Source organism: Phaseolus vulgaris, chromosome 6 (assembly GCF_000499845.2).
Source record: "Phaseolus vulgaris cultivar G19833 chromosome 6, P. vulgaris v2.0, whole genome shotgun sequence".
In the NCBI taxonomy this organism is placed as follows: Eukaryota; Viridiplantae; Streptophyta; class Magnoliopsida; order Fabales; family Fabaceae; genus Phaseolus; species Phaseolus vulgaris.
This window is the reverse complement of record NC_023754.2, coordinates 23,714,350-23,738,727: the sequence shown is the minus strand read 5'-3', so window position 1 is coordinate 23,738,727 and position 24,378 is coordinate 23,714,350. Positions and strand designations below refer to the sequence as shown.

At 28.0% G+C, this 24,378-nt stretch overlaps 2 protein-coding genes and 1 pseudogene across 2 annotated transcripts; all 3 read left to right on the top strand.

Moving 5' to 3' along the window:
• Nucleotides 1–10,476, top strand: LOC137832041 (uncharacterized; annotated as a pseudogene).
• Nucleotides 10,477–14,493: 4,017 nt separating this feature from the next.
• On the top strand, nucleotides 14,494–16,846 carry LOC137832040 (peroxidase E5-like). The gene is made up of 4 exons (XM_068640014.1): nucleotides 14,494–14,844; nucleotides 15,530–15,721; nucleotides 15,926–16,091; nucleotides 16,175–16,846. Exons 1-4 carry the CDS (start codon nucleotides 14,635–14,637, stop codon nucleotides 16,651–16,653), a joined length of 1,047 nt encoding a protein of 348 aa, XP_068496115.1. The 5' UTR covers nucleotides 14,494–14,634; the 3' UTR covers nucleotides 16,654–16,846.
• A 4,041-nt stretch (nucleotides 16,847–20,887) lies between these two features.
• Nucleotides 20,888–23,445, top strand: LOC137833541 (peroxidase 15-like). The gene is made up of 4 exons (XM_068641883.1): nucleotides 20,888–20,904; nucleotides 22,128–22,350; nucleotides 22,548–22,713; nucleotides 22,803–23,445. Exons 1-4 carry the CDS (start codon nucleotides 20,888–20,890, stop codon nucleotides 23,279–23,281), a joined length of 885 nt encoding a protein of 294 aa, XP_068497984.1. The 3' UTR covers nucleotides 23,282–23,445.
• Nucleotides 23,446–24,378: the final 933 nt, after the last annotated feature.

Sequence of the window (24,378 nt, the reverse complement as noted above, 5' to 3'; positions counted from 1 at the left end):
CCAAAGGGTCTCACATAGCCAACAGGTTCAATACTAATTAGCACAAATAATAGAGAAATGGGTCCCCTTCGTATGGAAGTAACACTTTTGTGTTGTGTGGTGGTTGTGCTTGGAGCTTTACCATTCTCTTCTGATGCACAACTAGACCCTTCCTTCTATAGGAACACATGTCCCTCTGTGCATTCTATTGTTCGTGAAGTCATCAGAAATGTTTCTAAATCAGACCCCAGAATGCTTGCTAGTCTCATCAGGCTCCACTTTCATGACTGCTTCGTTCAAGTATGTTTCATGTTTGGTCGTCAAGTTTCCTTAGTTTAATGTCATTGACAAATCTCTTTTGTTACATTCATCAGTTTAATGTCATGACTACTTTCAAGTATGTTCATTCACAATGAAACCCAAGATTAAAATTAGTTTTTTAAATCAAGATCTCATTCAAATTTTATAGCTTAAAGAGCATGGTATCATAATTTAGTCTTAACAAAATAAGTTTATTATGATTTTCCTGATGCATGCAGGGGTGTGACGCATCAATTTTGTTGAACAACACAGACACGATAGTGAGCGAGCAAGAAGCTTTGCCAAATATCAACTCAATAAGAGGTTTGGATGTTGTGAACCAGATCAAGACTGCAGTGGAAAATGCTTGTCCTGGTGTAGTTTCTTGTGCTGATATTCTTACCCTTGCAGCTGAAATATCTTCTGTTCTGGTATGTCCCGCTTCTATGTTTTCTATTGATTTCTTCTAATATGTTGAATACCATCACTTTCCCCTTTATATAAAGTAATAGATGGAGTTAACACAAACCTTATAACTTTAGACATTCTCCATGTGTTAGTGGGTTTTCTATGTGCATATTATGAAACCTTAATAGTTTACCAATTTTTTTCTTAGTTTTTTGAATGTGTCGACTTTTTAATGTTTAACTGACATAAGTAAGGAGGTTCTGCTTCTTGAGAATGACTTCTGCATAATTGTTCATATATTTTAAGTGGTGGTCTCCTTTAACTAAGGCTCACTAACAATTTAAGGAGAGAAAACAGAGAAGAAAATGAAGATTGGTAAGCAAATTAGCTAAGACAAATCATTAGCAAAGTGTTAACCAAAGTCTAAGTTGATAAGTATATGACTTTTGCTTTTACTTTATCCCTTATGAAATTTACAACCTTCCACAGGCTCAGGGTCCAGACTGGAAAGTTCCATTGGGGAGAAAGGATAGTTTAACAGCAAACAGAACACTTGCTAATCAAAATCTTCCAGCTCCATTCTTCAACCTTACTCTACTTAAAGCTGCCTTTGCTGTTCAAGGCCTCAACACTACTGATTTAGTGGCACTCTCAGGTATGTGTGTGTGTATATATATATATTTCACAATTCAGAAAATTCATATGACTAGTTATAATAAATGATAGAACATTTTGACCCTTCATTTTTCAGGTGCTCATACATTTGGCCGAGCTCAGTGCAGTACATTTGTTAACAGATTATACAATTTCAGCAACACTGGCAACCCTGATCCAACACTTAACACAACTTATTTACAAACACTTCGTGCAGTATGCCCCAATGGTGGAGGGGGCACTAACCTCACCAACTTCGACCCAACTACACCAGACAAATTTGACAAAAACTACTACTCCAATCTTCAGGTTCACAAGGGCTTGCTTCAGAGTGATCAAGAGCTGTTTTCCACAATTGGTGCTGACACCATTGACATTGTTAATAGGTTCAGTAGCAACCAAACTCTTTTCTTTGAGAGTTTCAAGGCAGCAATGATAAAAATGGGCAACATTGGAGTGCTAACGGGATCTCAAGGAGAGATTAGAAAACAATGTAATTTTGTTAATGGGAACTCTGCTGGATTGGCTACTTTGGCCACCAAAGAATCATCAGAAGATGGCTTAGTTAGCTCAATCTAAATAAATTACCAAAACCAAAACTATAGTTTGAAAATGCAGAGATATTAAAAGTTACTTAATAAAGAGTTCAATAATCACATACAGGACTTGTGCCTGCGGTGGATCATGGTCACCTGTCACTGTATTTTCATGATGTTGTTTCCTATGTTATGAGAATTCTGGTGATGTCGAGGTGATAAACATGTGAGGGTATTTCATACTTTTGTACCCTTCTGTGTATTATCATCTATTTGCTTATAGTCTTCATGATTAATGAAGCAGGGTTAAAATTTCTATTTTAAATCTAATATTTTTGCAGACAGATTTTGGAAACAAATATATGCTCTAAAAAGAGTACATTCAGATAAGTTTTAAGGGTATGCCTTGTACCTATTTTAATTGTTTTCACATAACATACAAAAAGTTATATTGGCATAAATTTGTTGAATTGTTTGGTATAAGATCAACTCAATGGTGGCCGATCTTAAAAGAACTATTCAAAATGGATCAAATTTTAAATCTAATTTTGAAAATTGATTCACTATGATCCAAACCAATCTTACTTACTTAACTTTATTCATAAAAATATCATAGAAAATTATAAAATTACTCAAACAAATAAATTTCTTGAAAACTTAATGTTTTGAAATTTGTAGTTTCAGATATGTGAACATATTCTATTGATAATCCTTTCGTTTATACATTGGTCGAAATAAATCTAAGAACATATACATTATTAATTAAAATATGTTGAGATGTTGATAGGTTTTTATAAAAAATATTTGGGCCTGATCCAATAAAATTTTATATCCCTTGGGTTAGTCCTAAGGCTGCTTCATCCTGCACCCATAGATTCTTGCGCACTCTCACAAATTTTGTAAAAAAGTTTGAAGTATTTTCATATTGTTGTATTTTTAGAATTACATAATCAGAATAATTGATATCTCACGTTTTAGTTATTAATTCAGAAACTAGTTTATAAATTTTAACTTATCAATTTAAATATAAATAATTTTTTTTAAAATAATATCTACTTTAGTCAATATAATAATTAATTAATTTTTATCTATAAAATTAATTTTTATTTAATAATTTTTTTTAGTAGTCTTCTTTCGTTATATTTGTTCTGATATACGTAGCTCAATGTAAATGATAATTTTAATTAACCTTTAAATCTACCTATAATAATGAAAAAAATAAAATTGTGAGCGTTTAAGCGAATCATTCTTAAATAAGTTAGCGTCTCTCTCTAAAACTTATTTTCATACACTTAGATAAAGTTGCATACTTTAAGACCGTAAAACTTTTTTTTTTCTCTGAGGAATCTTCCTCCATAATTATGAGTAACTAAGTTCTATTTTTCTTGAAATGTATATTAAATATACTCTCATGTGGCTGCTATATTATTATTTATTTAATTAATAGTTATTTATTATTTTTCTTCAATATGCAATGTCTGTTCTGTTCTAATTGAAAAAAAAATAGTAAATGATGATGTTACAATTTTAATTACAATTGAAAAAAAAATTGAAGTTAGAAACTTGAAAATGCTTGCATAAATTGAAAAGTTATTTTCAGCAGTGATTTTATTTTAGAAAGTTTACTGAAGTTAAATCAGAACGATGTCATTCATCCCTTTATATCTATTTTATATATAAATTTGGTTATTTTGTTCGTCAGTACAAGTTTCTAATACAATATTATTTACAATATTTTATTAATAGCAGGACCTATTCTTATCAAGATTTCCAAACATACATCTATATATTAATTATCAATGTAAAATCTTTAATACATATCTTTCCAATTAAGAAATAAATATCTTCAAGGTGCAGGAATAGTAAAAGAATCTGCATTTTAATAAATATTTTTAATTGATATTTATCGATAATAAATAATGAGTATTTTAATTATCACTGATAAGATGGGTACAAGCATTATGATATTTAATTCGTTTAAAATTTAATTTTATATATTTTTATTTTTATTTAAAATTATGAAATTGAAATTATTTAAAAAATATTTTGTTTTTAAACTTATACTTCAACTCATTTAAATTCATTTTTTTTAGAAGGAATATAAAAGAATTTGCTGATATTTCGTTATGAATACTTAACGAATAATGAAATAGATAATGAGATTTGTCGTACCTAAATTATTATTATTTTTTGACAGTAACATAAAAAAAGTAAGATCTAATCTCCAGTGTGATTCTAGAATTAAACTGTTTATCTATTTTAATATTATAAAAAACGTGACGCATGCCGTACCCCATGTGGTTCTAGATATTCTTCATATCCAAACAAATCAGCAGACAATTTTAGAATAATGATTCAATCATACCAAAAATTATGTGTCTTACTGTCTCGCTAAAGGTCACCAGTTTTGAAGGACAAACCAAACCCATAAAGCTGGGTTCATTCTTTTACCACCACTCCAAGACAAGACGTTTATTAAATTAATATAAAGTTATAAGAAAAACTTTCTTGTAATGTGTAAGTTTTAGTTTCTATTATTTTTCATTTTAAATTATTTTAAGTATATTCAATAATCTTAGTAAAGAGTTTAGGCTAAGAATAAATTTATATACATCTTTCTCTCCTTAATTTAATTTATTGAGATTTTTTTAAAAACAAAACTGTGATAAACAGTATTTTGAATGTGACAATTAATATTAATAATGCTATCTACTTAAGATTAAAATATTAATATTGTTTGTAAAAGTAGAAAGAAAAAAAGTGAACAATAGCTAATATTCAACTATTGATACTAATAATAATATTTCAACATATTTGAATTTGAGTTGGGAACCTAAATCAATATGAAGTGGGTTTCAAGTAAAAGCAATATTTGATTTTCAAATTCTTAACAACTTTTTTTAGAGTTGTACTCGTAAAGATTGTCAAGATAAAAACTAAGTTGGTTTTAAATTTCATAGTCAAATTTTGAAAATTTAAAATGGAGAAATTTGACAGATCCAATGATTCCAATTTATGAGAGTTGAGATTCCACACGTTACGTAATGAATAAAGTCTAACATAAATGTGGAAAGATCAAGGCAAATTGTGTTGTTCTGATATTGTTTGCTGCATTTGTGTAAGTCATATCTTTCTCTTTCTCTGGGTGTTCATATCACTAACATCACTTTAGGTAAGAAAAAAAATATTAATGGGCAAAAGCATAAAGTGCAATACACCTATATCTGACAAATATATTAATGGAGAGGTTATATATATTGTCAGATAATATAGTCACACTAACTTTTTCTTAAAGTAATTGCACACATATTATGTAAAAAATACACAATAATAAAAAAAATCAGATAGATTTTTTTTAAGCATTATTAATTTATAAATATTTTTTAATTCAAATGTAATACGAAATAACTAATTAAGAAAATAATAGAAGAAAAAGCATAAATTCCTTGAGAAACAAATCAGTAACTAGGAAGGGAAAATCTCTCCCTCAGAAGTAGAATTAGAAGAGTATAATAATGAAGTCCTAAATTGTTGGTGTATGCTTTTTAAGAATTACAATAATTATATTTAAAATAATATACCACTTAAAAATTATTAAATAAAAATTAATTTTAAAAATAAAATATAGTTAGTTATTATATTGATTAAATTATATATTATTATAAAGACTAAGAATATTCTTATTTTTTACATTAATTTTTATTATTAATAAATAATTTTTAAAATAATATAAAGTTTAGACATCAATTTATAAATTATTTATTAGAAATAATTTAAAAATTAATAATAATTTTAATATTTAAAATAATATTTAATTTAGTTAATATAGTAATTAAATTTTTTATAAAATTGATTTTTATTGAATGATTGTTTTAGTAGTAATATTTGTATTGTATTATGTAATTTTACTTTGTAGTTAGAAGTGTGAAATGGAAATATGCACTTTGGAAAAGGAATAGGTTTTGATTGGAGACTTTGATAATTCATTCTATGTCATAATTAAAGTCATTGTCACTTCTTAACTATATTTAATATTTAAATATATTTAAAAGTGTAATAGTACATATGAGGACCCAATTAACATATTCACGAAATGTAGAAATAAAAATATTAAAAAATAAAAATTTCAATACAAAACTCGACCTATCAAACATATTATTTAATTCTTGACTAAGTCTATATAATGCATTTAAATCTTTCCAATAATAAGATTTCGGTTACATGCTGTATTAGTTGTCTCCTAAGACTAAATGAGTGAAATTAAAATTAAATAATAGTATTTGAGTTATTAATTTTTAATTTAATAATAAATATTTAATCTAACAATTATTATATTTAAAAACACAAATTTGAAAATTCAATAATAAAAATGTTGCAAATTTTAATTATCTTATTCATGATTCAAGTCACAATAATTTCATTTTACACTATGTTTCACTTTAGCCAATAGAAATAATACAATCAAATCTCTTCAAAATATTTCATAATATATAATATAAATATTAAATTATGATTTAATTTTATAGAATTTACGGTTAAAATCTATTTTTTAATATTATTTTAAAATCAAGTAAATTTAAAGTCTATTTTAAAAAAAAAATTATAAAATTTATCAGATCACCCGTTATCGAATTAGATGATAATAATTTTCTCTCATAAACCGAAAAATAAAAATCAACACATTTTTTCCATTTATTTTACTTTTCATAAAGAAATATTGAGAGTGTATTTAATGTTGTCATGTTCCCAAATTTAATGAACAAAGAATGACAATAATTTAGATACATGGATAGTTCTTTGAAAAACAAATTTAAAATGCACCTATCAACTACTTAGAAACAAGAAATATGCCACCAAAGTATTTCATTATTGATACTGATTTTTATTAAGAGTTCTATTAATAAAAGAATTTATTTTTTATGAAAAAATTTCAAAAATTCATCTATGTAAACAAATTATTGAAAAACCTATCATTGATCGTTGAATCTGCTAGGAACTTAGTCTTAAAATTAAAAAAAAAAATTACTTTAATTTCCCTTTTTTATTTCTTCTAGACCCTCTGCACCAAATTTTCCAAAAGTAGTCCATACAGAGACAGGGACGCGTGGAAAATAAAAAGAAGTGCATTTTAGAAGTTTTTAGTTGCCTCTGAAAACGTGTTTTATGGAAGGTTCAACGTTTTTTCTTCATTCTTACTAACATTATTGCTTTCTATTTTTAGTCAAAAGTAATTTCTTAAACAGTGACACATTTCCTACATTTCAATGGTACTAACAAAAAATATATAATTTACCAACTAAAGAACCTTGCAATGCGCAGAAAAACATAACTTTTATGTGATTGAATACGATGTATACCCTCTCCAACACCACAAAAGTAAAAAGTTTTTTTCTTTTTTACTTTCTATATAAACTTTAATTTACATTTCAATCAAGATAAACAAAAAACAAATTTATATTCTCACAAAAAATACATATCCATACTGCATATTGCATATAAAAACATGCTTTTAATTTAAAGTATATTGAAAATAACAAACTTAAATTGATGTGTTTACAGATAAAACTTCATAAAAAGTAAAATTTGGTTTTAAGTTTTGAAAATAAACTTTATTACTAAATATGGCTTGTATTAATTTACAAATGGTTTTTTTATGTTGCAAAAATATATATTAGAGTCAATATTTTGAGTATCACCTCCGAGCAAACTTTATTGATGATCACGGCTTATAATTTAAGGATACTTATATAGAAACATATTTGGTATGATGTAATTACAAGGTTTGTTTTACATTATTTTTTTACTTAACTCTACAATTAATTGCTAAAAAAATAAGTTTTTCATGCATAATTTTGTACAATTAATTGCTAAAAAAAATAAGTTTTTCATTCGATATATATTTATTTGGTTAATAAGCGTATCAGTTTAATTTTGTTGGATATCCTACATTAATTATAAATAAATTTAGTTAGACTTAAAATTTACTCTATAATATCATAATCATTTATAATTTATTAAAGTTAGAATTTGTTGTATCATTGATTTTTAATAAAAAAAATATTAATATTGTAAACTTTGATAATGTTCATGAGTGGAAATGTTCCTTTTATTTGTAATGCAATGAAAGAGTGATTATTAGCGTTTTATGTTACACACAGTAATGGTTCTAATATTTAACCGAATTTCACTTATCCATTAACACGCCAGAGATTTTCCTCATGACAACATTAGAAATACATGATGTTCTTATTTCATGGTTCTTCGTTGGTGGTTTGAATTTTATTTCGTATCCAAGATAATCTTATTCAATCTTTACAAATGCTATAAAACTTTCATTTTCATCATTTAACCTATGTAATTTATTCAAAACTCAAACTCAAGTCTTATTTCACCTAATTTTATTTTTTAATTATATTATTTATACCAAATATATCTATCAGTTTTGTTGATAGGTAATCTCTATCGAAAAATCAGACTTATTATTCTTAGAGGTGTTTTTCTTTGAATTTCTCTTTTTCATTCACATGATGCTTAAAACCTTGTTAAAGATTATCTATAAATAGAAGCACCTGATCTGCATGTTCTTGCAGCAACAACATCAGAAAGAAAAAATGAATTCCCTTGGTCTCACTACTTTATGGTGTGTTGTGGTTGTGCTTGGAACACTACACTGCTCGTATGCACAACTAGATTCATCGTTTTACAATGTCACTTGTCCAAATGTGCATTCAATTGTATCTGATGTGCTCTCAAATGTTTCCGAATCTGATCCCCGCATGCTTGCAAGTCTCATCAGGGTCCATTTTCACGACTGTTTTGTTCAAGTAACTCTATTCTTCTTCATATCTTTATACCCAACTCTTTCTTCTTTTTATTTTTAAGAAAATCCTTGAATTGTATATATATTTATATGACTAACAGGGGTGTGATGCATCAATTCTTTTGAACGACACTGCTACGATTGTGAGTGAACAAACTGCAGCACCAAATAACAACAGCCTAAGAGGCTTGGATGTTGTGAATCAGATCAAGACAGCAGTAGAAAATGCTTGCCCTGGCATAGTTTCTTGTGCTGATATTCTTGCTCTTGCAGCTCAGACATCTTCTGTTCTGGTATCTGCATAATCATTTTCTTTTACACTTTATCACATTATGTGTATAATACCAAAGACTAAACTTTAAACAAATCAGAATTTATTTCTAATTTAAAATATGGTGTAAGTTTAAGTTATATGAAGTAGTGTTGCATGGAGGAAGATGTCTTTTTCTTCTTTCATTATAATTAAATGTTGGTGAACCTAAATTCAAACATTCTGCAATGACTTTATTCGAATTCACTTCACACTTTTCCTCATTGAGAAAAGTTTTAAATGTGATATATAGAAAAACAAAAGGGTACGTATAGAGGAATTTTCTGTATATAAGTATTTGCTATACTGTTAAAGTTTATGCGAAGTATATGTGTGAAAAATACTAAAAAGAGCTTATGCTGTTTAGTTTTTAGGCCAATTTGGTGGCAACATTTAAATTATGACTATGCTCATACATATTGGATCATTATTTAACATGAATAAAGAAAATAAGCATGAGATTAAACAAATCACTGTGAAGAACTTTTGTTAAAGTTTTGATATTTTGCAGGCTAAGGGTCCTAGTTGGGAAGTTCCATTGGGAAGAAGGGATAGTTTGACAGCAAATAAAACCCTTGCTGATCAAAACCTTCCTAGTCCTGTTTTTACACTTGATCAACTTATTGACGCATTTGCTAATCAGAACCTCACTGTCACTGATCTAGTTGCACTATCAGGTATGAATATTTTTAACATTTAATAAAAAAAATGTTTTCTGTGGTTTACACAGTGGAAAAATACTAAAGTCCTTTAATAGAAAAGGTATTCATGGTGAAAGTATTTGATTTTTAGGTGCTCATACAATTGGTAAGGCTCACTGCAATTCTTTTGTTGATCGATTATACAATTTTAACGTCAGTGACAACCCAGATCCTACTCTGAACACAACTCTCTTAGAATCATTGCGAGCAATTTGTCCCAGTGGAGGAGTAGGAACAAATCTCACTGATTTGGATTTAACTACTCCTCACACATTCGATTCCAAGTACTATTCCAACCTACAACTTCAAAATGGCTTGCTTGGGAGTGATCAAGTGTTGTTTAGCACAGCTGATGCAGAAACCATTCCTATTGTCAACAGTTACATTGACAATCAAACTCTTTTCTTTGAACATTTCATAGCGTCAATGATAAAAATGGGCAACATTGGAGTGTTAAAAAAACCAGAGGGAGAAATTCGAACGCAGTGCAATTTTGTGAATGCAAATTCTTCTGCATTTGCTACTTTCACCACCAGAGAATCATCACAAAATGGAATGGTTAGCTCAGTCTAAATAAATGGAGAAATATTACTGTGGAAAATGTTGAGATTAAAGGTATCAATAAAGAGTTTTATGTGTATGCAGCTTGTGCTGAATCATTTACACTCTACTCTGTATTCTACTTTTTATAGCTCTATATATGTGAACAAACTACACTACCTGCAGTCTTTTGAAGGTGAAATAAATCACACTTTTTTTTCATCTTAATTATGTTAAAAAAAACATAGTATCACTTTTAAGTCTATTAATTGTCGTTTTTCGCATTTAAATTTAATATAAGTCTATTAATGCCATTTTTATTGACAAAAATTTATTTTAGAATTATAAATAGTGTCATTAAGAATTATTATTTATAGTTTTACCAGTATCTTTTAAATAAAATTTAAATTTATGATATTAATTAATTTATTCATAATGTCAGAAGCATGAACTGTGCTTTCAATTTGAACAGGTGTTAACGAAGGTGAGTTAAGAGTATAGGTTGTGTGTTGGTATGAAAGAAACAAGGGAAATGAACAATTAATCGTGTTTCCAAATTCCAAGGCTATAGTGGAAAATTTCGTCACTCCAAATATTGAATGCGATTGGGAAAGGTTTGGATTCTAGCAACTACTTCACTTAGGACAAAAAATAGAACGATGCAACCAATTTTTTTTCATTATTGTGGGGCATTCAAGATGTATTTCCTATGTCCTCACTAGTATTAACATTATTTTTAGAATGTGTAGTTTTTAATTTATTCTTATAAAATTAATTTCTAAGATAAGGTTTTTAAATATTTATATATTATCATTTTATTTTATTTTTCATTACACCATTTTATGTTTATAATGAAATATATTGAATATAAAACTATATATTTATCATTCATTTAATTGGAATCAGATAATATATTTAACACATTGAGAATTAGATATCTTAAACTTGCTATTAGATGGTACAATAAGTTCAACAAACTTTATTATGATAAAATTGATATCATATTAAGAATTAAATTTTAAATTAAATTTAATTTAAAAAAATAGTAAGATAATATTTACACCTATTTATATATTATAAAATCTTATTTTCAATTAATATAAAAATTCCCTCATAATTAAAGTTAAAGTTTTTATTTATATCACAATCATGTTAATTAATAAGAATCAAGACATCAAATTTAAATAATTCAACTTTCTTTATATATTATATTTTGATCTACTTATTATAATGTAATTATATAATTGTTGAAGATTTTACGTGAATTAAAAATTAAATAAATTTATCTATATATATATATTATAAATCAGTTTTGTAAAGATAAATTAATCTTAAAACTTTTAATATAATATTAGAGTCTATTTTAATAAAATTTATTGAACTTATCATCATATCATTTGTTATTTAATAAATTACTCACAAATATCTAGTTTAATACATGAAATGAATGTGTCTCACCGAAGATGTTAAATATTCTACGTTCATTATAATTTAGACTAATTTATATAGGACAAATTTCACCTTAAATCAATTTTGTAAATTTTAATAATAATTAAGATTGCATAACTCGTTTGTGTGTGCATGTTTTTTGGCATGAACTTTTTCTAATAATAATTAAGATAGCATAACTGAGTTTGTGTGTTCATGTTTTTGGCATGAGCTTTCATTTTTCATTTTAGTAGGTTATATCAGAGCTTTTGCATCGGAATTTTCTGTTTTATTTTATCATCATAGACTGTATACGATTTGAGTCATTTTATTTAGCTAGTTGTCTCAATATCTTGATATAATGATTATTAAAACTTTGGGTTGAGATCATTGCTTGTTGACCTGGTATTTAATTAAAAGCTTTCTGAAATTATGGTTTCATTCCCAATTTAATTTGGTGAGAATTCATGAAAAGTTAAAAGCTAATTTCTTCCTTGTTTGGGATGAGATCAGAAGATACTATAAATTTTTTTCATTAAACATTAAAAAAAAAATATGAAAATTAAAATTCTTTTTATTTATGATTATAATGTTATTTTTTAATTTTTTATTATATTATATTTTTAAATAAGTATTTTATTTATTTAAACGTAATCAATTATAGAAAAACTTACTTCACAAATCAAGTGACAGTTTATTTTCCACAATAAAGACTTATGTATAGAAAAAAAACATTTTTTTTATGAAGGGAAAAAAGTAATTTAGATAATATTTCGTGTATTAAATGATAAAAAAAGTTAAAGGAATAAAATCGAACTTTATATATTTTATATTTTAGATGGAGAAAGGAAATATATTTTACTTTTTTATATTATATATGTGTATGTATATATATTTAATTTGAAATTCTAAAAAAATATCCGGATACCAAATACTCCTTGAATATATATTCATGAAAAGGTTTGGTATTTAAGAATTAACTAGTAAAACTGAATAATAAATTATTATCACAAATATATCTGGAGCTCAAATTAGGCTTTGTCCATTTGTTAAATCCAAACATAAATAATGAGGAAATTAGCCAATTAAAAAGTGGTACATGTGATAGAATTTTGGTACATATTATAAATAATAGTATATGTAACAACTCTTTCATATTTAAATGCCTAATTTATTAAAACAATCACGTGGGTGTGATCTAGTGAAAGTCTATCTCACTTTAGGTTTCAACAACTATATATGAAGGAGATAATAAAATAAATTATGGATAAGAAGATAAAAAAACGTGAACGATAAATAATACTAAAAAATATTATTTTGATAAGTTTAATAGTCTTATATAGGAGTCGAGTGAAGAATAATTTTTATATATATATATTTTTTAATTTTTAAATCATTTTTTTAAAGATAAAATTATAATAAAATTCTGAGTTCTAAAATAACAATATCTCATATATAATAATTAATTATAATAATATTATTTTAATAAACTTAATGACAAAACTTCGAATTCCAAAATAATTAAAACACATACTTTAGTTGTTGAGAAGTTGAGATCAAAACATAATAATGATTCCATCCTTCTAAATGCAAATACTCCAAAATATATATATAAACAGAAAATAGAAAATTGTTTGCATTCCTACTCAACATTTGTGGGTGAAGTCTATAAACGATGATGCTACGTGCAAGACAAATTAGGGTTGAATGTTGAATAAAATAGTTACACTAGGCCACTATACTAATAATTAAATACAATAAATAGTTAATAACAACCCAAAATGGAGTGTGGCGAGTTTGAATATTTGCAAAATAATACTATTATAGAGATCACGTAACATTTATGTTAGAATGTTCAACTCAAATTATATATGGACCACTTTTTTAATCTAAAACAATTACACCCAAATACCTAAAGGATTTAGATTGTCCAACACACTATAAACTCAAGCATATAAAAACAATATTCATCATACTCTTTTAAATGTTTCACTACAACTATGTTAGATTTATTAGAAATCATAATTTTTTTATAGAGTTTAAATATGTCTCTAATTGTTTAATATTTTCTAATAAGACTTATTCAAAATGAACAAAATATTATAAGAACCAAAAGAAGTCAACATTTGAAGAACTAAAACAAAAGAAAAGAGAAAAAAAATTAAGGACCAAAAGAATAATATGTATATATTTCCGGGAAAACATATTTAAATTATTTTCAAGTCTAATTTTTATTTATTTTTATCGTAATTTCACTATTTTAAAAAAATTTAACTAATAACAAAGAAGATGCTAAAAATTATATTTATTCGCTTCTCAAAATAAAAAAATGCTAAGTACTTAGATTATTTTTTATTTGATAAAATCCATGTTTAATGAATGAAATTGGCAATAAACATTAGCAGTCTGCATGATAGTAAAATAATTTAATTTAACTATAAAAAGGGTGTAAAATTTATTTTAGATATATTTATCCAACATTTACTTTAAAATATAATTAAAAAATGAATGACTGAGAAGTCATGTTTAAGATCATCTTTAAAAATTTAACAGTAAAGAAAAATTACAGTACAAAACATGAAAATTAAAATTACAAAATGCAACACTTTTATATATATAATTTTTTGCAGTAATCGACAAGAGTTGACTCGGCAATAAATGAGTTGATTAAGAATTGCAACACGGTAAGCACCAGCATTGCACTTGGGCAAGTGGCTCTTAACATAATGTATGAAAAATAGTTAAATCATCATCTGGAAATAAAGAAATAATTTGTGTGAATCTTATGTTTAAAAATACATAGGTTTTGTACCAGATAACGTGTTGTTTCATATCACAGTTGAGGAGCAAGGGCATGTGCATTTGTAACTATAAATAAAGGGTGTAGCATTATGGTGTGTCTCATAATACAAGAACACGCAAAAACACACTTAAGGGGTTAGCATCTGAGGCATCAAAATGAGGTTTCTTTGTGTTGTGGTGATAGCAATGGTGATGCTTGGAGGGTTACCCTTCTCCTCAGAGGCACAATTAGACCCCTTCTTCTACAGGCATAGTTGTCCACATGTGCATCGTGTTGTGTTTAAAGTGGTAGAGAAGGTTTCAAAAAGGGATCATCGTATGCCTGCAAGTCTCATCAGGCTTTTCTTTCATGACTGTTTTGTTCAAGTATGTAAACTTTCTTATTCACCCTTCTTTGCATCACTTCAGATCATTCTTCAACTATGTGTTTAAATCAATGTTTTTACTTTTTTTTCAGTCAACATTTTTTTGTTATCAAAATTTGTATAATATAAGGATTTTACAGTTTTGAGAAATTCTATGATACACTAAAATAAAAAGTGTGTCCAAAATTATTCCATTTTTAGTTCAAAATTATAGAGAGAGAAAGACAGCTGCTTGTTTCATAGTAACTCTCGTTTTAAAATTCTTCGAGTCAAGTTAGATTTAAATATAAATTTTAACAGCGTCCGAAATTTTATTAAGTACTTGGTAAGAAATTTGTCTGATCACTTAATAATATTTTATTGTTTAACTTTGAGTTAAGTTAGATGTTACTTATGATATATAAAAATAATATATATATACATATACTTTTTCTAAGCATATCTTTAATAGGAATTTTTTAAAAAAATCTAAATCACTTTTCTTTACTTTTTGCAATTTTGTATAATTGTCTCAATGTAACATTATTTGTAAGAAAATAATACTCATTTTTTATCTTTATGTTTGACTTTTTTTAAATCTCCCATTAAATTTCTTCTAAGATTTTTTTTTTCATGTTAAAAAACTGATATTTTTAAGAATGAACAAGAAATAAAGTGTTTATGATGTTGATGGTTGTGGCATGCAGGGGTGTGATGCATCGGTTTTGTTGAACAACACTGCGACGATAGTGAGTGAGCAACAAGCTCTGCCAAACAACAACTCCTTAAGAGGTTTGGATGTGGTGAATGACATCAAGACAGCAGTGGAGAAGGTTTGTCCCAAAGTGGTTTCTTGTGCAGATATTCTTACCCTTGCAGCTGAAGTCTCTTCAGTTCTGGTACGTCTCATATCATAACTCACACACCAAACTTCTTTCCACCAAATTCAAGTTGTCCATGAAACAGTAACATGTAGAAATTTAGCCACATAAAGATTCAGTAACTATTCATGATGAAGTTCTTTGAATGTTCTTATTATTTTGGTCAACAATACTTTGTTTTAACCATCTTATACAAAAGTTTATATGATTTAATATTGTTAGGCTGGTGGGCCTTTCTTGAAATTTCCATTGGGAAGAAGGGATAGTTTGACAGCAAACAGAACCCTTGCCAATCAAAACCTTCCTTCTCCTTTCTCCACCCTCACTCAACTTAAAGATGCATTTGCTGTTCAAGGTCTTGACACTACTGATCTAGTTGCACTCTCAGGTAATGAAAATAACAAATGGAAAAACTCTTCAAAACTCACCATCTTTACTTTGGAAGAATTTATTTATGTGGTTCAATTTCAGGTGCTCATACATTTGGCAGAGCTCACTGCTTTTTCATTCTTGGCCGATTGTACAACTTCAGTGGTACTGGCAGACCCGATCCAACTCTTGACACTACTTACTTACAAGAATTGCGAAGAATATGCCCTCAAGGTGGACCTAACAATTTGGTGAATTTTGACCCAACCACTCCTGATATATTGGATAAAAACTATTACTCCAATCTTCAGGTTAAGAAGGGCTTGCTTCAGAGTGACCAATTGTTGTTCTCAACACCCGGTGCTGACACCATCAGCATTGTCAACAGGTTCAGTAGCAGCCAAAACGCTTTCTTTAATAGCTTTGCCACTTCAATGATAAAAATGGGAAACATTGGTGTTCTCACAGGGAAGAAAGGAGAAATAAGAAACCAGTGTAATTTTATTAACGCTAAATCTGTTGAACTTGATATGGGTAGTGTGACATCTGAATCAGAGGAGGGTTTGGTTGGATCAATATAGAGGAACTAGAACGAGTTATGTATAAACTTCAAATGGTGTGATTCATGGTCACTAATAAAGAGCTATAGCCACTTTATTAGCATAAAGTGCCCGCAGATATCTCTATTTCGTTCTGCCATCTATCATCTTTGTCTTTGTCGTATTTTGAACCATGTTGTGTTCTTAATATCAATTCATCTCTTTTTATCTCGTACCTTCTCTATTGCTTCTCTTCTTCCATTTTCAAATTCAGATAATTTGGTTAGTCGTTTTTGTAACATCTATCTATCACTCACCACTTGCTCTCGTGTAAAACTATTTATGATATGAAAACCACAACAGTAAGAAAAGAACGCTATAATCTTGAATGATAGAAAGAAAAAATAAATAGATGGTTTTTGAAGAAGAAAAAACTATTCATTATAAGTGTATTGAATTACAAAAGGTAAAAATTAAAAAGAGAAAAGAGAGGTAAAAACAAAATAGAGAAGCCTAAAAGAAAACGACTGAGACACAATGAAGAATAGACCATTCAACGAAACACGAGATAGATGATAATAATAAAATTAATTAGACGATCTAAAAACAAAGTTTATCATTATCAAAAGAAAACAAGTGAGACTACTAGATGATTTATTAGTATTATCTATCAGGACCATTAAAATATTATCAATTTTATATTCTGAATGTAAAATCCATAAGTTTCACCAAGGAATTTATAGAAATAATGGAAAGTTAACTCACTCAAATTATAAACTATGTATTTTCATAAACTGGAATCAATTTCATAAAAAGTTATATCAAAAGTAAAAAATAAAAGAATACAGGACTTTGTTAAGATAGACACGCGATAGAAAACAGAGAAAGGGTGGGAGTGGTTAATTATAGGTACAAGTATAAAATTGCTTAACAACTATTTGGAAATTAATTATGTTAGATATAATCTTAGAAAGGAGTGTGAAATTATGTTTCTACATATGTGGTATATATTTGATAGAATAGAATAATTCACCAAGCCTTGTCCTTGGATTACTATTTAATTATATTAAATCAATACAAATTTCAAATTTCACAACATAAATATCGCTACAAGTAATCAAATTATATTAATCATTCACTGTATATTTTTATTATAAAGGAATTTATAACTAATATTACAAATTCATATATAAATCATATAAACAAATAATAAAGTTAAAGTTTCGTTTAGAAACCCACTATAAAATTCTTCAAAATTTTCAAAAGTGTCTCAAATTCACACATATCTTTAAATCTATTAAGCTAATTATCCAAAAAAAAATATATTACGAATAAGAAAGTACTTAAACCACCATTTCATAACTTAACTTCCAAACATCAAATAAAACTACTAACTAAACTCAATATATATTTTAAAAGATAAACTTCTCCGCAAAAAAAAAAAAAAATTGCAATCTTGAATCTACTGTTTCTTAGTCAATGAATTCAACTTTATTACTTGAATTGTCTCTAATCAACTTAATTGAACACTCGCGAATTTTGTACCAAGAATTTAATTTATTTTTTAAATTATGTACTCCTTAGTACATGAATGTTTTATTTAAAATAACAATAATTTATTACTTAATTTTTTGTCTTTAATTAAATTTTCATTTTTTCCATTTACATTATTATTGAATATTCGTATGCAAATAAACTATAGTATAAAAAATGCACTGATCTCGATAACTTAAAAAAACTTGTGTTTATTACACGTTGCTCTTGAATAGATAAAGTACACTAATGAAATACTTTTGATTTTAGATTATTTGACTAAAATGAAATAAAATACATCTGCGGAAAAATCCAAGCAAAAATGTCTAGGGGTTTAGGTCAAATCCTAACCGAAAGTTAGACAAAACTATATTAATTAATAATCAAATCAAAGTGTGGTTGTAGCACGATGTTCCTAGAATCACACAAACAAGACCCACAAAACTAGGGTTCATTTATTTATTTCATTCTCCAAGTTCGATGCTAGTTCAATAACTTTGATTTAATAATTCAATATGCTTTATTTAGAAATCATAAAGTAATTTCAATAAGTTGTATCCACAAAACTAGGGTACAACATATATAACTCTTTTTACTGAGGGGACAACTAAGATATAGATAAAATAATTAACAACTAATAGATAAAAAAAAAAATCCACATTCCAACCATCATATAAATAAATAAGTGAAGATAATTTACAAATTCAAAATCGTTTATTTCTTAATCTCATGCTTTGTCAAATTTTTTTAAGAAAAATCCGAGAAGATTTGACACCAATAAATCATAAATATTTCATATAAGAAAAAATAAATATACAATCTCTAACTCAAAAAATCTTAAAATAATGAATATCTAATTTTATTTTTTTTACATACTACTCTTTAAGTTTATTTCTGAAAATAAATTTACACTTATACCCCTAATATTTTTCACTATGACATTTTAGGAGAGTTTATATCTTATATTTATTAAATCTTAATAGATTATCACAATCATGATATATTTATAAGTGGTATCATGTGAAGATTGAGTGGGAACATGAACACATTAGAATCATATAACACACTATGACATTATTGATATCTTGGTATTAGGATCATATAACACACTATGACATTATTGATAGCTTGGTAACTTAAAGTTTGAACATTTCTTATGCGAAAACATTGTCCTATCTTGTTTAATCATAGTAATTACTGTCATCCCTTTTAGAGTAAATGTAGTAAACATATTTGGCACATGTACCTAATATACAAAGCACAAACACTCTTAAACCCTAGTTTCTTCCTGTGTGTTCCTCTCTTCTAAAAAACCCTACAAACACTCTGTATCACATGCAGACCTCTGTATCATCACCCACTGACGCAATCACTTTCTTCCCTTTGTATAGTTGCATGGCCTCGTAATAGATTCTTACCACAGTGGTGGAAACCTTCACATCGTGGTCCTACTTTATTTTGCCTGCATAGTTCTGTTGTATGCACCTCCTCCTATTCACTTTTCGTCCAATCTGTTTTCGCAGCCTGACCCATCACACCTTCACACCCTTATGCCATCATGGTGCTGCCCAGAGCCTAACGTCTACTGCTGGAACACCAGTCCCTTCATTCCTACGTAGGATACTGCCTTGTCCTCCTCTTTCAAAGTCACCCCTGTATCTTTGGCTTGCGATAAGCCTTCTTTCCCTGAAAAGGAAAACTACCTTCCTAACCTTTCATCTAAGTCATTGAGCCATACATTCAAGCATAACCTGGTTGTACAGATACATGCAACACCTACAAATGCCGAGATAGAAAGCGATTTTGATGAAGATGGCTTCTTCGACGTCGACGACGGCTCCGATGAGGACCAGGAGGAAGAAACAGGCGCGGAAGAGAATTGGGCAGAAAGAGAAGGAGTTGGGAATTTAGAAACAGAAATGATACACAACCATGATAGTTGGATATAAAAAACTATTAAAATAATAGTATATTGTAATGTGATTATATAAAAAAATAAATATATCATTACCCATTCAAAAAGCAAATGAATAATAGATACTAGATGGGGTACTTGCCGAAGCAATAAGTAAATAATAGAAAAGCAAATGGAATAATTACTTTTTTTTAACGTGGGAACCTTCCTGAGCTTGAGAATAAAATCCACGGAACCTGTCTTTATCACTTTAGATCATTCTTCAACTATGTGTTTAAATCATTGTTTTTACTTCTTTTCGTGTCAAGGTATTTTTTGTTATCAAAATTTGTATAATATAAGGATTTTACACTTTTGAGAAATTCTATGATACACTAAAATAAAAAACGTGTCCAAAATTATTCCATTTTTAGTTCAAAATTATAGAGAGAGAAAGACAGCTGCTTGTTTCATAGTAACTCTCATTTTAAAATTCTTTGAGTCAAGTTAGATTTAGATATAAATTTTAAAAATTTCCTAAATTTTATTTAAGTACTTGGTAAGAAATTTTTTCTTATCACAAGATACTATCACAATCACAAGATACTACAAGAAAAATCCACTTTAGCTTCCAACAAAAAGTGAGGGCTATAAAAAAGAAGCTACTAGCAAGGCTGAAGTCTATTCAAGTTGGACAAAAAAGTAAATGTCAAACATTGTGTCCACAATGGATATCTTTAACTCACACTAAAAATTATTAAAATAATAATAATAAGTTAACATCTAGACTGAAGACACAAAGTAAATACAATGAAAAAAAAAATGACAGAATAATATTGAGTCTAGAATATGGACACAAAATGGATGTAAGTTAAAAATTATTAAAATAATAATAAGTTAGTGTCTAGAATGTGGACACAAAGTGATGCAATAAAAAAGTAAGTTGCAGAATGATACTGCGTCGAAAATGGGGACAAAAAATTGATGTAAGTTAATATTTTATTAAATTTAGCGTAGGTTTAGACGACACTAATATTTGTTTCCCGGGTAGTGTCTCCAATAACCACAATTTACTCACATTTGCTTTCTCACGTAGTGTTCCAATGGTGACACTAAGTTTAATTATTGTTGGAGATCCCACATCTATTAGATATTAGGACATTTCATATAAGTGGGTGTAAACCTCACCTTATAAGTTGGTTTTATAAGGTTGACTTATGCTTAAAGTCCACTTCTTAATATGATATCAGAGTCATCTCAAGCCTAACAATTATTTGTTGGGCTTATCAGGTCACCTACTATCGTGTGTTGTTGGAGATCTCACATCGACTATAGATTAAGACCATTTCATAGTATATAAGTAGGCAGAAAGACTTAAAGTCCACTTCTTAATAATTATTTAATTTTATAGTCATTTTAGTGTCCCATAAACCTACATTATAGTTAAATAATATATTTTTCTTTATGTAAGCTTAACCAACACTACCTTGTAAATTTGTGTCCCATTAGAGGTCATCTCTAATGCATAGTCACCAAAACATTAGCTTCCATTTCTATTGGACCGCTAAGCTCAGACTAATCCTATGTATAGTCTCTTTTTTGCTCTTTGTATCGCTCTTTTAGAGACTCTATCATCATTATTTTTTGTAATGATAATATTTTATTGTTTAATTTTGAGTTAAGTTAGATGTTACACGGATGATGAACGTAATAATAATATATATATATAATTAAGATAAACTTTTCTAAGCATATCTTTAATAGGAATTTCTTAAAAAAATTCTAAATCACTTATTTTTAGTATTTGCAATTTCGTATAATTGTCTCAATGTAACATTATTTTTTAGAAAATAATACTCAATTTTTCTCTTATACGAAGAAATTTTAAATTATTACAAGAAACTCATATTTTTTAAAATTTTTATTTTAATCCCGTTATGTTTTAAATAAATTCTATTTAGAATTATGTTTGACTTTTTTAAAATCTTCCATTAAATTTCTTCTAAGATTTGATTTTGTTTTCATGTTAAAAAAAAGCATTTAATTAAAAGGCAACACCTGATATTTTGAAGAATGAACAAGAATAAAGCGATTATGCTGTTGCTGGTTGTGGCATGCAGGGGTGCGATGCATCGATTTTGTTGAACAACACTGCGACGAGAGAGAGTGAGCAACAAGCTCTGCCAAACAACAACTCAATAAGAGGTTTGGATGTGGTGAGTGACATCAAGACAACAGTGGAGAAGGTTTGTCCCAAAGTGGTTTCTTGTGCAGATATTATTGCCCTTGCAGCTGAAGTCTCTACTATTCTGGTACGCCTCATAACTCGCACCAAACTTCTTTCCACCAAATTCAAGTTGTCCATGAAACAGTAACATGTAGAAATTTAGCCACATAAAGATTCAGTAACTATTCATGATGAAGTTCTTTGAATGTTCTTATTATTTTGGTCAACAACACTTTGTTTTAACCATCTTATACAAAAGTTTATATGATTTGATATTGTTAGGCTGGTGGGCCTTCCTTGAAAATTCCATTGGGAAGAAGGGATAGTTTGACAGCAAGCACAACACTTGCCAATCAAAACCTTCCTTCTCCTTCCTCCACCCTCACTCGACTTAAAGAAGCATTTGCTGTTCAAGGTCTGGACACTACTGATCTAGTTGCACTCTCAGGTAATGACAATAATAAATGGAAAAACTCTTCAAAATTCACCATCTTTAATTACTTTGGAACAATTTTATCTTATGTGATTCAATTTCAGGTGCTCATACATTTGGCAGAGCTCACTGCTCTTTAATCCTTGATCGCTTGTACAACTTCAATTTTACTGGCAAACCTGATCCAACTCTTGACACTGCTTACTTACAAGAATTGCGAAAAATATGCCCTCAAGGTGGACCGAACAATTTGGTGAATTTTGAACCAACCAATCCTGATAAATTCGATCTAAACTTTTACTACAATCTTCAGAATAAGATGGGCTTGCTTCAGAGTGACCAAGTGTTGTTCTCAACACCTGGTGCTGACACCATCAACATTGTCAACAACTTCAGTAGCAACCAAAACTCTCTCTTTAATAGCTTTGCCACTTCAATGATAAAAATGGGAAACATTGGTGTTCTCACCGGGAAGGAAGGAGAAATAAGAAAACACTGTAATTGGACTAACGCTGAATCTGTTGAACTTTATATGGGTAGTGTGACATCTGAATCAGAGGAGGGTTTGGTTGGATCAATATAGATGAACTAGAACGAGTTATGTATAAACTTCATGTATTATTAGCCACTTTATTAGCATAAAGTGCCGCAGCTAACTCTATTTCGTTCTGCCATGTATCATCTTTGTCTTTGTGGCATTTTGAACCATGTTGTGTTCTTAATATCAATTCCTCTCTTTTTATCTCTTACCTTGTTTTCAAAAATAACGTAACCGTCCAAAAACAACAACAAAAATAAACATTTTATCAATTTTATATACTCAATTATAATTCTTTTTTCTCTTTACATTTGTGTTAAGTTGTTATAAACTATGTATTTTCATAAAGTGGAATCAAGTTCATAAAAAGTTATTTCAAAAGCCAAATAAAAGAATACAGAACTTTGTTAAGATAGACACACGCTAGAAAACAGAACAAGGGTGGGAGTAGTTAATTATAGATAGAAATATAAAATTGCCTAATAACTATTTGCAAATTAATTATAATCGAAGCAAGGAGTGTGAATTAATAATGCTTGTGTTTATTACACGTTGCTCTTGAATAGATAAAGTACATTAATGAAATACTTTTGATTTTAGATTATTTGACTAAAATGAAATAAAATACATCTGCGGAAAAATCCAAGCAAAAATGTCTAGGGGTTTAGTTGAAATCCTAACTGAAAGTTAGATAAATCTATATTAATTAATAATCAAATCAAAGTGTGGTTGTAGCACGATGTTTCTAGAATCCCAATTTGTACCAACTGTGCATGCACACAAACAAGACCCACAAAATTAGGGTTCATTTATTTATTTCATTCTCCAATGCTCGTTCAATGACTTTGATTTAATAATTATATGGTTTACTTAGAAATCATAAAGTTATTTAAATAAGTTGTACCCACAAAACTAGGTTACTGAGGGGACAACTAATATAGATACAGATACAATAACTGATTTAGGTCAGATTTTCTAATCCATCTTAATTTATTTATTTTTAAATAATAGTTTTCATGTTAGGCATCACTATGCCACTTAAGATCTCAGCTAGACTGACACCTCAAGTAACAACAATCATTTACCATCACCTGAAAAAAGTATTATTAAACAAAAGAAAAAAGAAAAAGAAAAAATACAAA

What these genes read in the sequence shown, in the direction of transcription:
- LOC137832040 (XM_068640014.1), top strand. Translation starts at nt 14,635, where the DNA reads ATGAGGTTTCTTTGTGTTGTGGTGATAGCAATGGTGATGCTTGGAGGG. An exon ending in TTCATGACTGTTTTGTTCAA is followed by an intron (nt 14,845 to 15,529) that starts GTATGTAAACTT and finishes TGTGGCATGCAG; the next exon opens with GGGTGTGATGCATCGGTTTT. An exon ending in TGATCTAGTTGCACTCTCAG is followed by an intron (nt 16,092 to 16,174) that starts GTAATGAAAATA and finishes GTTCAATTTCAG; the next exon opens with GTGCTCATACATTTGGCAGA.
- LOC137833541 (XM_068641883.1), top strand. An exon ending in CTGAAGTCTCTACTATTCTG is followed by an intron (nt 22,351 to 22,547) that starts GTACGCCTCATA and finishes TGATATTGTTAG; the next exon opens with GCTGGTGGGCCTTCCTTGAA. An exon ending in TGATCTAGTTGCACTCTCAG is followed by an intron (nt 22,714 to 22,802) that starts GTAATGACAATA and finishes ATTCAATTTCAG; the next exon opens with GTGCTCATACATTTGGCAGA.